Source organism: Fragaria vesca, linkage group LG7, assembly GCF_000184155.1.
Source record: "Fragaria vesca subsp. vesca linkage group LG7, FraVesHawaii_1.0, whole genome shotgun sequence".
Taxonomy (NCBI): domain Eukaryota; kingdom Viridiplantae; phylum Streptophyta; class Magnoliopsida; order Rosales; family Rosaceae; genus Fragaria; species Fragaria vesca.
Window position 1 is genome coordinate 10,736,131 of NC_020497.1, and position 12,628 is coordinate 10,748,758.

Genomic DNA, 12,628 nt, shown 5'->3' on the forward strand with positions numbered 1-12,628 from the left:
AGGTGAAAGAATATATATGCAAAAAGAAATCAATAATGAAAAATTAAATAACTATTGAAATAATTTCATGATGTAGATAAAATAGAGGGAAAAAAAGAACATACATAGTATACAATTGTTATCCTTGATCGTTGTTTAGCACAAGTAAAATAGAAATAGAAAAGCTAATTTATGATAGAATATTTTCTTGTTGGTAAATATAATTTTTTTATCATATAAACAATTAATATGCTACAACGAGTCTACTGTGAGTCGAACTCACGACCTCTCAATTATAAGAAAAGACGGTACTGGGCTGATAAATATAAGTTTTTGAAACCCAATACTTTGTGTTATTTGATTTTTAAGAGAAAAATTGACGTCATTGAAAAAAATTTCTTACAAATTGATCAAATAATGGAGGTTTGGTGACATTCTATGGGAAATAAAAAATATCAAGGAATTGAGGTCATGAAAGTGGTTTGAACGAAAAAAAAAATCAAGGAATAGAGGTCGATCTCGATGATAGCATGACAAAAAGAAAAAAAATTAAAAAGAATGAGAGGTCTAGAGAATAAATAAGAGGTATAATGAGTAAATTATTAAGATATATATGAATAACATACCTAAGGTTATTTTAGGAATTTAAAATGAGGTCTAATGAGTAAATGCTAGTAGTTAAAATTAAAAAGGAGGTATAAATAGCATAAGAGGTATACTGAGCAAATTTGGAGGTCCCAATAACCGCACCCAATACTATATCATCAACTCAATAAAACTTTTATAACCCATGCACATTGTCAAGTTTGAGCTTTATTATAATTCTTCTTGGAGTCACGATTTCAATAAAAGTTTCATAACATGTAATATTATCCAAGCATATTAAATTTTGTACTTTTAGAACAAATTTAACTAGCTTGAATCCTTTTCAAAATTGGCAAGAAATTAATTGGTTTACAATGAATAATAAAACGACTACTTTTTAGTAATAGTGGGTAGTGAATAATATGATTGCTTTAGGCAATTGTTGGTAGTATACATTGGTTTGCTTTAGCTTGTTTTCTTTGAACCATGATTTGTATTACGGTCACTCCGATGCTATTTCTTTAGGCAATTATTGGTAGTATAGGTTGGTTTGCTCTAGTTAATAAGACAACTACTTTTTAGTAGTAGTGGTTAGTGAATAACATGATTCGCTTTAGCTCTGATACTATTTCAAACAACAATCGCACTGTTAAATCGATCATCATTTGAAATAGTATCGGAGCTGGACTCCCTAAAAAAAAATCATTATTTTTCATTTTCTTAACCATCAATGATAAGAAGATGTAATTCATGTAAATTCAAAAAAAAAAAAAAAAAAAGATAAAAACTATTTATAGAAATCGGACCGGGTCTGGTAAAGGAGAACCCGGAAACCCAAATGCAAAATAGAAGCTCTCTCTCTCACTCTGAAAAGCCCCAAACTCTGCAAAACCCCCACACCCCAACTCTCTCTCTCTCTCTCTCTCTTCCGTCTCTCTCATACTCACATGCTTCTCCGATCTCGGCCGTAAGCTCTTCTACTATCTGCCCTCCGATTTCATCTTCGTCTGTAATTTAGACTGGTAAATTTGCTCTACGCTTTTCATTTCTCATGTTTTGGTTGCTCTGAAACTTAGCAGCAAATTTTTCTCAGCTTTTTTCTTCGCTCCTTTGAATTTGTGCTTCCGTCACTGAAATTCAAGCTTCTAAGTTTTTTCTGGTCAAGTTTTATGGAGCAATTTCATAGTCATTAGGATGAATAAAGTTGATTTGAGCTTATTTGATTGTGTAGTTTTTGTTTGGTTGAGCTTGACCTAGTGGCATTTCTGCTCCGTTTTGATTCTCTCTGCAATTTTTTATTTTTTTTCAGGTGAAATATTCAGTGAGAGATAATCATGCCGGACGTGCATACTCTTGTGAATGATTTCGTTATCAAGCTGAAAAGGCGGTATGCGTTTATGTTATTAGTTTGTTCGATAGTTGAGGGCTCTATGGTAGAGCTGTTTTGATTGTGGATGGTTTGTGTTCTGGCAGGAAAATTGAAGGCTCACAGGCCACGGCTAAGCTGACTGCTGAGTTGCTTCGCTCGGTGATTTCTTCGCAGCGTGTGCCCTACACGAATCAAGCTGGAGCCTTGATTGATGCTGTGAATGCTGTTGGGGAGCAGCTCATTGCTGCAAATCCTGTGGGTATGTGTGTGGAACTTTTACACAAGTAGAGCTAGTCATGTCACTGGAGTATTATTTGGTTTGGTTAGTAGAGTATGACGGTCATTTCATGCCGATCGTCTTTGTTTATAATACCACCTAGCAATCTGTCTACTCTGGCAACTCTTTCCTAGTGGCCTGTCAAATTGAACCATATATGTGGGGATGAGTCAAAGTGGATGTTTTCTTTGGTCAAGTTTGATAATCAGAAATTGCATTCTACCAATTGGGTTGATTGCATACATAATTTTCTCTAAAAGGGCTAGTTAGTTGATTACAGTCTACCGATTGGTGCTTGAACATCCAAAAGGAAGAATTTTTGCTGTTGTTTGATCATGGACAAAAGTTAGAATCTTAAGTTCCTCTGTGTTTATGCTCAAATGGATATGTATGTTGGTTCTATTGTCTAGGAGGAAATTTGTGGCAGATAGTTCTTTTCTTCAGCTTTCATGTGGGTCTGGTCCCTTGAATGAAATCCAAAAGTTGTTCTTCAGATGAGCAAAGCCAATATTTTAACAAAACTCGATACCTTTGTCTTTTGTTGAAAGTAGACTAAAGTGCTGTAATGGGAGAGGGCAAGAGTTGAACTCCTACCGTTAGTGTTGGATCCAGTGCTCTTACACTGGAGCCTTACTCCCTCTCCCCCTAGTTCAAGAAATAAAACCTTTGGGCATTTTGGAAACTAGGAATATGGCTACACTATTAAATAGTACGTCCAACAAGTGCAAATACAGTTTGAGATATACCCACCTAGCTTAGTGAGAACTTTGTACATTTCTTGCCTTTCTCTATGAAGTATTCTCTGAATAGTTTTTCATCTGTCTTAACGTTTGCTATTTTTAATTCAAACATGTGAGGCCTACTGAATTGTCATTTCTACTTTCTAAGGTAGAGAAGTACTGATGTTGCCAAGTGTACTCGCCTGTATACATCCTTCAGGGATTTTCTAATTCATAAATATCATCTCAGAAGTACTGTATTTATTTCTTTACAGTTTTTTTTCCTAATCTTTATATATTTAGGGGCTGATTTATTCTATTTTCCCTGGTGATATTGTTGAATATGATTGCAGAGCTCGCTGTGGGTAATATTGTGAGGCGGGTTTTGCACATTATCAGGGAGGAGGATCTTTCTCTCACCACAGCTGCTATGGCTGGGTTGAACATGTCGACTGTCAGTGATGATGAAGATGATGGTGACCGCGACAACTATCCAGTTTTGTCTGCTGCTGTAGTTGCAGCAGCTGCGAGAAGCACACTGCGTCCGCCTTCCTTGCAAACCCTTCTTGAAGACATACCTGATGCAGCAGCTATCCCTCACACATCTTCATCTGGTGATTCTGAAGGAAAAAGCAAATGTGCGCTCTTCACTCTTTACGTTCTCAGGAATTTGTTTTTACTTTCTAGTAGATTGTGTTCAATATTTGATTAAAGCATGCAGACTTTTTCACTCAATATTTCTGATGATAATGCTTACTATTTTTATGTGGAAATTGGTCACTTGAATTTTGGGTCTCACAATGGTCTATGGTGCTGAAACTGGAGTTACTATTTTAGAAAAAAAAAATAATAATTAAATGCTGACATCGATATTTATTATCTTTCACAGCTGCTGATAAAAGTTCTAGAAGCCGGAAGCTGAAACATGATGTCATTGAAGCAGTCAATGAACTTATTCAGGATATTTGCACTTGCCATGAACAGATTGCTGAACAAGCAGTAGAGCACATTCACCATAAGTATGTTTTCCTCTTAGCCTTGACTATTTTGTCTACGCTGCCTGTTACTGATTCTAGTATTTTCTTTCAAATATAGTAGCCTTATGCATATAATTACTTTAATAGTAATTAGTGCGGTGTTGATTTTGTTGAGTGTGACAACTGTATACTAATCATATTCATGCTTTTTTGGTGGTTCTAGTGATTTATTTAAACTAAATTCAATGCCGTAATGATTTAAATTTTTTTGTTTATTGGTCTTTTATGTTTTTTTCTCTGTTTCTCTGTCTCTGTCTCTGTCTCTGTCTCTCTGTCTCTCTGTCTCTCTGTCTCTCTCTCTCTCCCCTTTTGTGATCCACAATATAAATTGGTGTTGCATTAGTATTCTTTCAATTCTTAGATCAGCTTTATGGTCTCTGTTACCAGGGGTTTTAAAGTATGGTTGTGTTTGATGTATTGTAAAGACATGAAGCAAACTGTTTACTGAATCTAATGACAATGAAGCTCTTGTTGATAATTATTATGTGGGTTTCTGAGAATTCTGTAATACTTGGGAAATGGTAGGGTAAGAGTATGGTGGTGTCTGCTTGTTTCCTGGGGAAAAGTTATTGTTTTGATGCAGCACAGCAAAACAGCTGGGGTGAGCAAGATTAGTGTGGGTTGGGGAGTATTGAGAGATTAAAGAAAGCAGAATGTATTTAGAAGAAGCAGAGGGTTTTAGCTGTATAAAGGAGAAATAGAAGGAGGGAGGTTAGGGGAGAGAACAGAGAATAGGGTAGGGGAAGAGAAACCAAGGCAGCAAGCCTTCAATAGCACTCAATTTTACTTCATTCCAATCTGATTTGGGTTTTCAATTAGTAGCTATATTAATAGGCTTATATTGCATAACCCATGGACTCATAGAACACCAGAAGACTCAATTAAAGACTTATTAATGATAAGGCCCTTGAACACTAGACTCATAATTACTTTTCATAAAAACTACCATGGAGACTTTACTTTGGATAAAAAAAAATTGGGCTTAGTCTTAGGCTTCCAAAGTGGAAATTTTGTTTCCAACCAAGTTGTGGCTGCTGCACTATGTTTTTCGATCAATTCTGTTTGTAGATGATTACTCACTAATAGATAGAGTTTGAGAAGTCAGGCATTGTTTCTACTGGTTACTGGAAACTAGAAATCAGTGAAGTTCCTAGTTTGAGTCGGTTGGTTGCTGAATTTTTCTTTTGCCTGGTTAGTGGAATTTATTTTTGTCTGCAGTTCTTATTAATCTATGTGGCTTGATCTGCATTCTTCCAGGTTGCTGATTATTGTATGTTTGTCTAAAGAAAATATATATTCAAGCATATCTAGATGCTTAGAAAATTATCATGTTATTGGCATAACAACTCCACATTGAATTATTCACTCGGTCAATCGTGGGAATGTGTACGAGATAAAAAGAACTATATTATATCCTAGAGTCAAGCAAGATAAAAAGAAAATAATAACTATGATTACATAATGTACAGTGAGGACTTTTGAATGTGTATGTCTGCTTTGAATCTGAAACAAATGGACTACTTTTCATTTTCTTGTTTAATTATTTGGTCTGTTATTTAGCTGTCGAGATCTTGCTTGTGCAGGGGGCATCAATTGTCTTTTAACCAATACTGTGTATAGTTTAGCTTATTAGGTAAACTTGACGAGATGATTTCTAAGAGAGATTTTGCCAGAAGAGAGCTTATACTTTGGATCTTCCATCAGCTCATTCTTATTCTGTGGGATAATTTGATTAGCTCTGTAGTGAACTTGTATTCCATATCTTATACATAAATTTTTTACGTGGGTGCTCAATTTCTGTTTGCTGCTAAGACTGCATCCTACCATCTAAACAAGTGTACAGTTGGGTTGATTAATTTAAATAATTCTTTCTTTCCTATTAGATGGTTGTATTCTTTTGCTTGCTGGCACATTTCGATCGCTGTTCTTATAGTCTTTAATCATTTCACTGAAGGGGATACTTGGGTAGATAAAATTCGTGAGGAAATGAGATTAAGACCAAATTATTATTCACGAACTAGATACACAGGAACAGTAGTGTTTTCCACACATTTTTTTTAGAACTTGCAGTGGGTCCATCTACTTGAGAGTATATGTCATATATTCTGTCACCACTTCATAATAATTCTAGAAGATTCAACATTGATGGTAACAAGATTATTACAATGGGCTGCTGAACTATAGTAATTATTTTTTATCTGATTTGATTGTTGTACTCTTTTGCTTTCATGGCTTTCATCTAGCTGTTTGTAAAAGTTCCGAGAACTTGTATGCTGACTTCAATGCTGGGACAATACACTACTTTAATTTAGCTTTTGAAGTTTCTGAGGAAAGCTTTATCTCCTGAACTTTTTGTGTTTTCATTGGGATTTTGGATCCAAGGCTTGTTGCATTCGTGTTCATCTGTAACAACTTACTCATCTATTGTGCTACTATCTTATATGTTCTGGTACTGCTATTTGTACGTACTAAAAAGAACTTATAAGACGGTATGGGGTCTCTTCTCCATTCATCAGAATATTTAGCTTTATGTAGAGTGACTACTGGCTAATCTGTTTGATCTTCAATTTTCTTATTTCGGTTTTTTTTTATCTGCTTTTTTTAGTATGCTAATTGCCAAGTTTTTTGCAGTGAGGTTATATTGACTCTAGGCAGTTCAAAAACAGTTCTGGAATTTCTTTTTGCTGCAAAGGAGAAAAAAAGATCATTTCGGGTATTTGTTGCAGAGGGGGCTCCAAGGTTAGTGCAAAGCCGAACCTATTCTTCCAAAGTTTTAGAACTCTTAACACTACAGCTGTTAGGTTAACCATTCTCATTTGTTATTATGGGGTTTCTATTAGGTATCAGGGGCATCTTCTTGCAAAAGAATTGGTTGCCAGAGGTTTACAAACCACGCTGATTACTGATTCTGCAGTTTTTGCTATGATATCTCGAGTGAACATGGTAGGAGGCAGTCTTAGTATATTTATTTTTCTTATATTTCCGATTTGAGAATCTACATCCTATGTTCCAGCTTGACCTTACATTTTGTATTTTTAAGGTTATAGTGGGTGCTCATGCTGTCATGGCCAATGGTGGGGTTATAGCACCAGTTGGGTTGAATATGGTTGCACTTGCAGCCCAAAGGCATGCCGTTCCTTTTGTTGTACTTGCTGGCAGTCACAAGGTACATTAACACAATACTAGTTGAACTTTTCATCATTTGAGAACTCCTTTGTTATGTTTACATTTTTGGGGTTGAAAACAAGTTTTTCTAATATCAGTCCACCGATGGGGTAAGTGGTAACAAGTAAAGAGCAGCTTTGAAAGAGTTGAGTAGAAGGAATCATTTGAGTCAAATATATGGGGGTGAAATATTCATCCCATCTAAGAATTGATTATCCCTTAGTTGTTTGAGAATTAAGTCAGATGCTAAACAGATAGTATTACTCAGGAATCAGTCAAGTTTTTGCTGGCTGCTAGTGTGTTTATGCATGATTAGACTAATTACAAAGAATGCTAGAATGGGGATCTGGTCTCATGGGATTCCCAAACAGAGTTGGTCTTAGCCGGGTTGAACTGAGAGCAATACTATCTGTTTGTAGCTTATTTTCCTGGATTTCACTCTTCAACTCTATCTATCCAAATTGTCTGTTTGCTTTACAGCTGTGCCCTTTGTATCCACACAACCCGGAAGTCTTGTTGAATGAGTTAAGATCCCCTTCTGAGCTGCTGGATTTTGGAGAATTCTCAGATTGCATGGATTTTCGAAGTGGCACTGGTTCCCCACTTCTGCATGTTGTCAATCCTACATTTGATTATGTGCCGCCAAAGCTTGTTAGTCTATTTATCACTGATACGTAAGTACTGTATGGATTTATTTTCAGGGAAGATAGGTTTCACCTATAGCATTTCTGTTATGTTAAAGGAATAAAATGGAAATGGAAATGGGACTAAAGGATTATTTTGCCATCATAGCTTCTATCAAGCCTTGACCCTAAACAATCAATCTCAGCTCAGTATTTTGAACTTTTTCAGTTTTATATATACTCATTTCCTGGATAGTGTATCACTGACAATCTCTCTTTCTTTCCAGTGGAGGCCATAATCCATCATACATGTACCGGCTCATTGCAGATTATTATTCTGCTGATGATTTAGTGGTCCAACGGAGACCTGGTACAGGGAGTTGAGTTCAGCTCCTGTTCTTATATCATATATTGGGTAAGTATATAATTCAGTAATTATTCTCCCAGCTGGGCTCTGTGGTTGTCGTCTGTCAACTCAGGGTTGATAACTGCCATTAATTAACAAGTCTGTTTGGGAAAACAATCACTAGAGCACAGTTATTTTCCTTTTTAAATTAGGACCTGCATTCTTGTTGCAAACATTCTTGGTAGCAATACATGCAATTTCAGTCCAGGATTGTAATGTGTGGTAGAAACCCTCTTTATGAATGTTTTTGATCCATATTGTAAAAAATAGGTATGTACCAAGTGTTAAAATTTGTTTCAGCATGATTGCCTTGTATATTGTACTTTTATCATCTTTCAATGGGTATGCTTCAGATAATATTTTCTCATGTGTTTGTTACATCTATTGCACTCCATGCAAATATTGCAAACCTCATCAGTAATTGACTTGACAACTTTCCTGCACTTTTAGGGAGTACAGAAAGCTATAATGGTTTTGGTCGGATGGAGAGATTGTGATATGAATTGTTAGTCTTATGGAACCATGAAGACCATTGTTGTTGCTGGTAGTGTACTTGGACAAGATGCATAGCGAAGGAGTAAGATGAGCTGTCAACCTCGGATGGTACTAATAGAAGCAAAGAGAGCCAATTTTGTGTATCTGGCCACTTAGGAAGTAGAGTTTATATTCTTCAAAACAAAGAGTGAATAGAATGTGTTTTTTGTGATATTATAAGGACAGTGCGGAAAGGGATTGTTTTCCAATTCCATAGCAGGATGTCAGATACTAAAATGATGTATTGCATGTTTGCTGATCTTATCGCAGATTGTTGGTGGTACGTTCTTTCAGTTAATGGACGAGTGGAATTCTAGAGGAAATATTGTTGGGTATCTGGCTTTTTGCTGAGAAAACCATTTTCAGGTTTCCAACTTGTGTTTCGTTTTCTTTGCACACTTGGAAATCTTTTTTGAAACCGCAGGAAAATGCAGATACAGGCTAAGTTTATGTGTCATGTTATGTTTGCACAAGTCCAGACGTTCAACAATTAGGACAAGAAAAGAGTAGTTGGATTATTATTATTTTGGTTACAAGGGGCCTACAAGGCAAGAACAAAACTCAAAAGAAGCAAATTAATCGAGAAGACCTAACAGCAGGTGTGATCCTAGATTTCCTTACTCTTAATGAGAATGAATGAGACTTTCAACTTCTCTCATATTCTGGCTCTTTACATATCTCCCTATATTCTCCGTCTCTCATTAACGGAAGTTTCTAGTTTATAACATAAACTACGGTGTATAAACAATGTGGTAATCAAAAAGCAAAAGAAACTTGTGTTGGAAAGCTCATACCTTATCAAGGGGTGTAACTCAAATCCAAGTTTTCTCGTATATAAACCGATTTTTTAAACCGTAAACCCTGGACAAAACCAAATTATATATATATATATATATATATATATATATATATACAGAAAGGATGTAGAGCGGACGTCCGCACTCGGCTTAAAGTGCGGACGTCCGTCCGTTCTCCATCCTCCGGCTCCGGCGACGGCACGCCTCCACCCCAGAAGACTCCAGCAGCGTCCCCGACCATTTCCCCTCCCCGGCGAGTCCGTTTTTTTCCAGTTTCCAGCGAGATCGACTTTGTTTGAAGTTTTGGGTGATCTCGCCGGAAAACCGGAAAAGAATGGACTCGTCGGGGAGGGAAAGTGGTCGGGGACGTTGCTGGAGTCTTCTGAGGTGGAGATGCGCCGTCGCCGGCGCCGGAGGGTGGAGAACAGGCGGACGTCCGCACTTTAAGCCGAGTGCGGACGTCCGCTTCATATCCTTCCTGTATATATATATATATATATATATTTTAATACGTGTCACTTTATTATTAGTAGATAGGATTTCTTACTACGTATCACTTTAGGAAGACAAAATCTCTATCAAATTACACACACACACTCTTATGAACTCACATTCTTGAACAAGTATACTATTAAAAATATATGTATTTCATATTATATTTTGACGTTTAATCTAAACATGATTGTAAATTCGTGATGAAAAAGAAAAGAGACAACAAGAAATATATTATTTTTTAATTTTTATAGAGAAAAAAGAAAAAATAATCAATTTTTCAATATAGGTCATCTTATTATTTTAAATTCGGGCTAAATCCGAAACCGATCCGGTTTTCAGTTGACCCGGATAATTAGTTAAAAGATTTTAAAATTCGGTTTCGGTTGGAGATTTTGTAAATCCGAATAATTCGGATTGGATTCGGTTTGAACCTAAAACTAGTCCAATCCGAATATGCCCACCCCTAATCTCTAACAACATTATGTCTTGTTTTAAATGTTTCTTGAAATTTACAACCCGTTTTTATAAAGAGTCCAAGTCATTCTTGCCAAAGTTGTTTGCAATCAAGTAGCTATTCTAAAATCTCATGAAGGTCTTGGTGTTAGACCAAACTTTAATAAAGCCGCTCTTGCTTGCTAAATTAGGCTGGAAGGTTCTAACTCAACCAAATAATTGGTGGGTTCAACTTGTCACAAAATAGTATTTACCGACTGACACTTTTTTTTGTACCCATAAAAAAGCTTCTCATTTTATGGGAGAAGTTTCAATGAAGAGGATAAAGTGAGGACTTTCAGATTAATAGGTGGATGACATGCACATTAGAACTTAGAGATATTAATTAAAGTTTAAAACACTCATCCAATCGTTCATTTAAAAATCACCACTTGATCTTCGTTGTAAGGTTCTCATTGGAATTTCTCCTCTAATTCTATTGCTTGAAAGGTATATTGGATTCTCAAGATATTTTGATCAAAGGTCACTTCGATATTTAGTGATAGCCATACAATCCTTTTATGCAAATATAACTGGGGACCCCCATTTTCTTAATACTTTATTGTTATTCTTGCAAACTAAAAGAATCAAATTGATTGAAATGATACAGTAGATCATTTTATGATGAATTTTAATTGTAATGTTAAACCATTTTACCTCATGATATTGTTAGTAAAGTTTTGGGAATTCCCCTTTCCTTATACCCTAGGTTAGATCATGAATTCATTTGGGGTGCTTCCGGTTCAAGTTTATTTACCAAATTTCTTTTCAAAAATTTAGAAACTTCATCTTCGATCCCCCGAAAATGAAAATATTTTCTTAGCTTTTATTTCGAAATAGACTTAAGACTAGAAATACATTATCAACACCTAGTATTCTAATTTCTCAGTGTTTGACTGTTTTTTCTTTTTGCAGTTCTCATTCTGAACCGATAGATCATCCTTTTATAGATGGTACTTCTACTCAGCAGGTTTGGTCCCACTCCTTGCTTTGTAGTTTTGAGTTTTTTACCTTTGTAATAAAAAAAAGCAATGAGTTACATGAGTCTCGTAATCTACTTGATAGAGTTCGTGTTTGGGTGTACTCAATCGTTGTTGGTCATATTTGTAAAAACTGAGATGTGATTAACCAATTTTGATAGTTTTATATGCACATTGGATTCTTAATTTAAAACTTTATTAAACTATATGTTTGATAACCTAACTCACTTCAATAGTGGACGTTAAAGGAAACAAATTTGGATAAAGGCGACAACTACAAAGCAATGTTGACACGTTTTTTTTTTACATGTTTGCATGTATAATTACTTTTATACCTTTCCAACCCTAAATGACTTCTTTTATATTTCACTATATATATTGATGCCTTGTTCGCTGCCGCATTCTCAGACTAGCCAAGATCTTGTAAATTTTATCTTTGTTTCGTTTCAGCTTCTTAGACTAGTAAATTTTCTCGTCATTCCTAGTTATGTTACTCTCGATGCTTCTAGTCTCAGTCTTCTGATCTAGTGGCCTACTGGATTCCAGACATCAAAAAATGATCAGGTAAAGAAAAATTCATCAATATTATTGTTTGGGTTTACAGTTTTATGGTTTTATATCTATCTTAATTTCTTCTATAGGATAGGGAAATAGATTCATATTTTGTTTCTTTGTTTTCAATATACAAAAAGTGAAGATAGTTATATAGTAAAGGAAAAAGGGTGGACATTCCGGCGTTGAGAAACCCACAATTTTCTCAGAACACAATTAAGTATTTGACAACATCGATGTGACTATCATAATCTGTTTATTCTCTCATCTTTTTTTATCTTCTTCTATTCCTTCACAGTGCATATCTTCGACAAAAATTCATGTAGATCTACTAGGTCTAGTCTAGATCCAGCCAGATTTGGTTGAGAATAAGCAAATCAGTTGGATCTGACTGATTTTGACCGAAATTAGGCCAAATCAACGTTGGATTTGCCATAGTTTTCCTTAGCTCAGCTAGCAGAAGAAAGTCATTGTTGGTGGTTCGAATGGGAGAAACCACAATTCTCAATTCAATGGTAGCGTAATCGCCAAATTATTGACACATAGTCCACTCCCTTGTTAAAAGATATTCAACATATTAAGATGTACAGTGTTGAATATATCTACCGAGCTAAGAGG

General features: G+C 35.6%; 1 protein-coding gene across 1 annotated transcript; it reads left to right on the forward strand.

Annotated features, from left to right (window-relative positions):
• The first annotated feature begins 1,503 nt into the window (after window positions 1-1,503).
• Window positions 1,504-8,986, forward strand: LOC101310833 (translation initiation factor eIF-2B subunit beta-like). Its single transcript, XM_004307074.1, has 11 exons — window positions 1,504-1,586; window positions 1,874-1,951; window positions 2,038-2,192; window positions 3,283-3,567; window positions 3,819-3,948; window positions 6,598-6,705; window positions 6,807-6,909; window positions 7,007-7,132; window positions 7,612-7,805; window positions 8,042-8,169; window positions 8,611-8,986. The coding sequence occupies exons 2-10, from the start codon at window positions 1,899-1,901 to the stop codon at window positions 8,136-8,138; spliced, it is 1,251 nt and encodes a 416-aa protein (XP_004307122.1). The 5' UTR covers window positions 1,504-1,586; window positions 1,874-1,898; the 3' UTR covers window positions 8,139-8,169; window positions 8,611-8,986.
• Window positions 8,987-12,628: the final 3,642 nt, after the last annotated feature.

Excerpts from the sequence above, each read along its gene's own strand:
- LOC101310833 (XM_004307074.1), top strand. The coding sequence starts at position 1,899 with ATGCCGGACGTGCATACTCTTGTGAATGATTTCGTTATCAAGCTGAAA. Across the intron at positions 2,193-3,282 it reads CATTGCTGCAAATCCTGTGG|AGCTCGCTGTGGGTAATATT; the intron begins GTATGTGTGTGG and ends ATATGATTGCAG. Across the intron at positions 6,910-7,006 it reads TGATATCTCGAGTGAACATG|GTTATAGTGGGTGCTCATGC; the intron begins GTAGGAGGCAGT and ends TGTATTTTTAAG.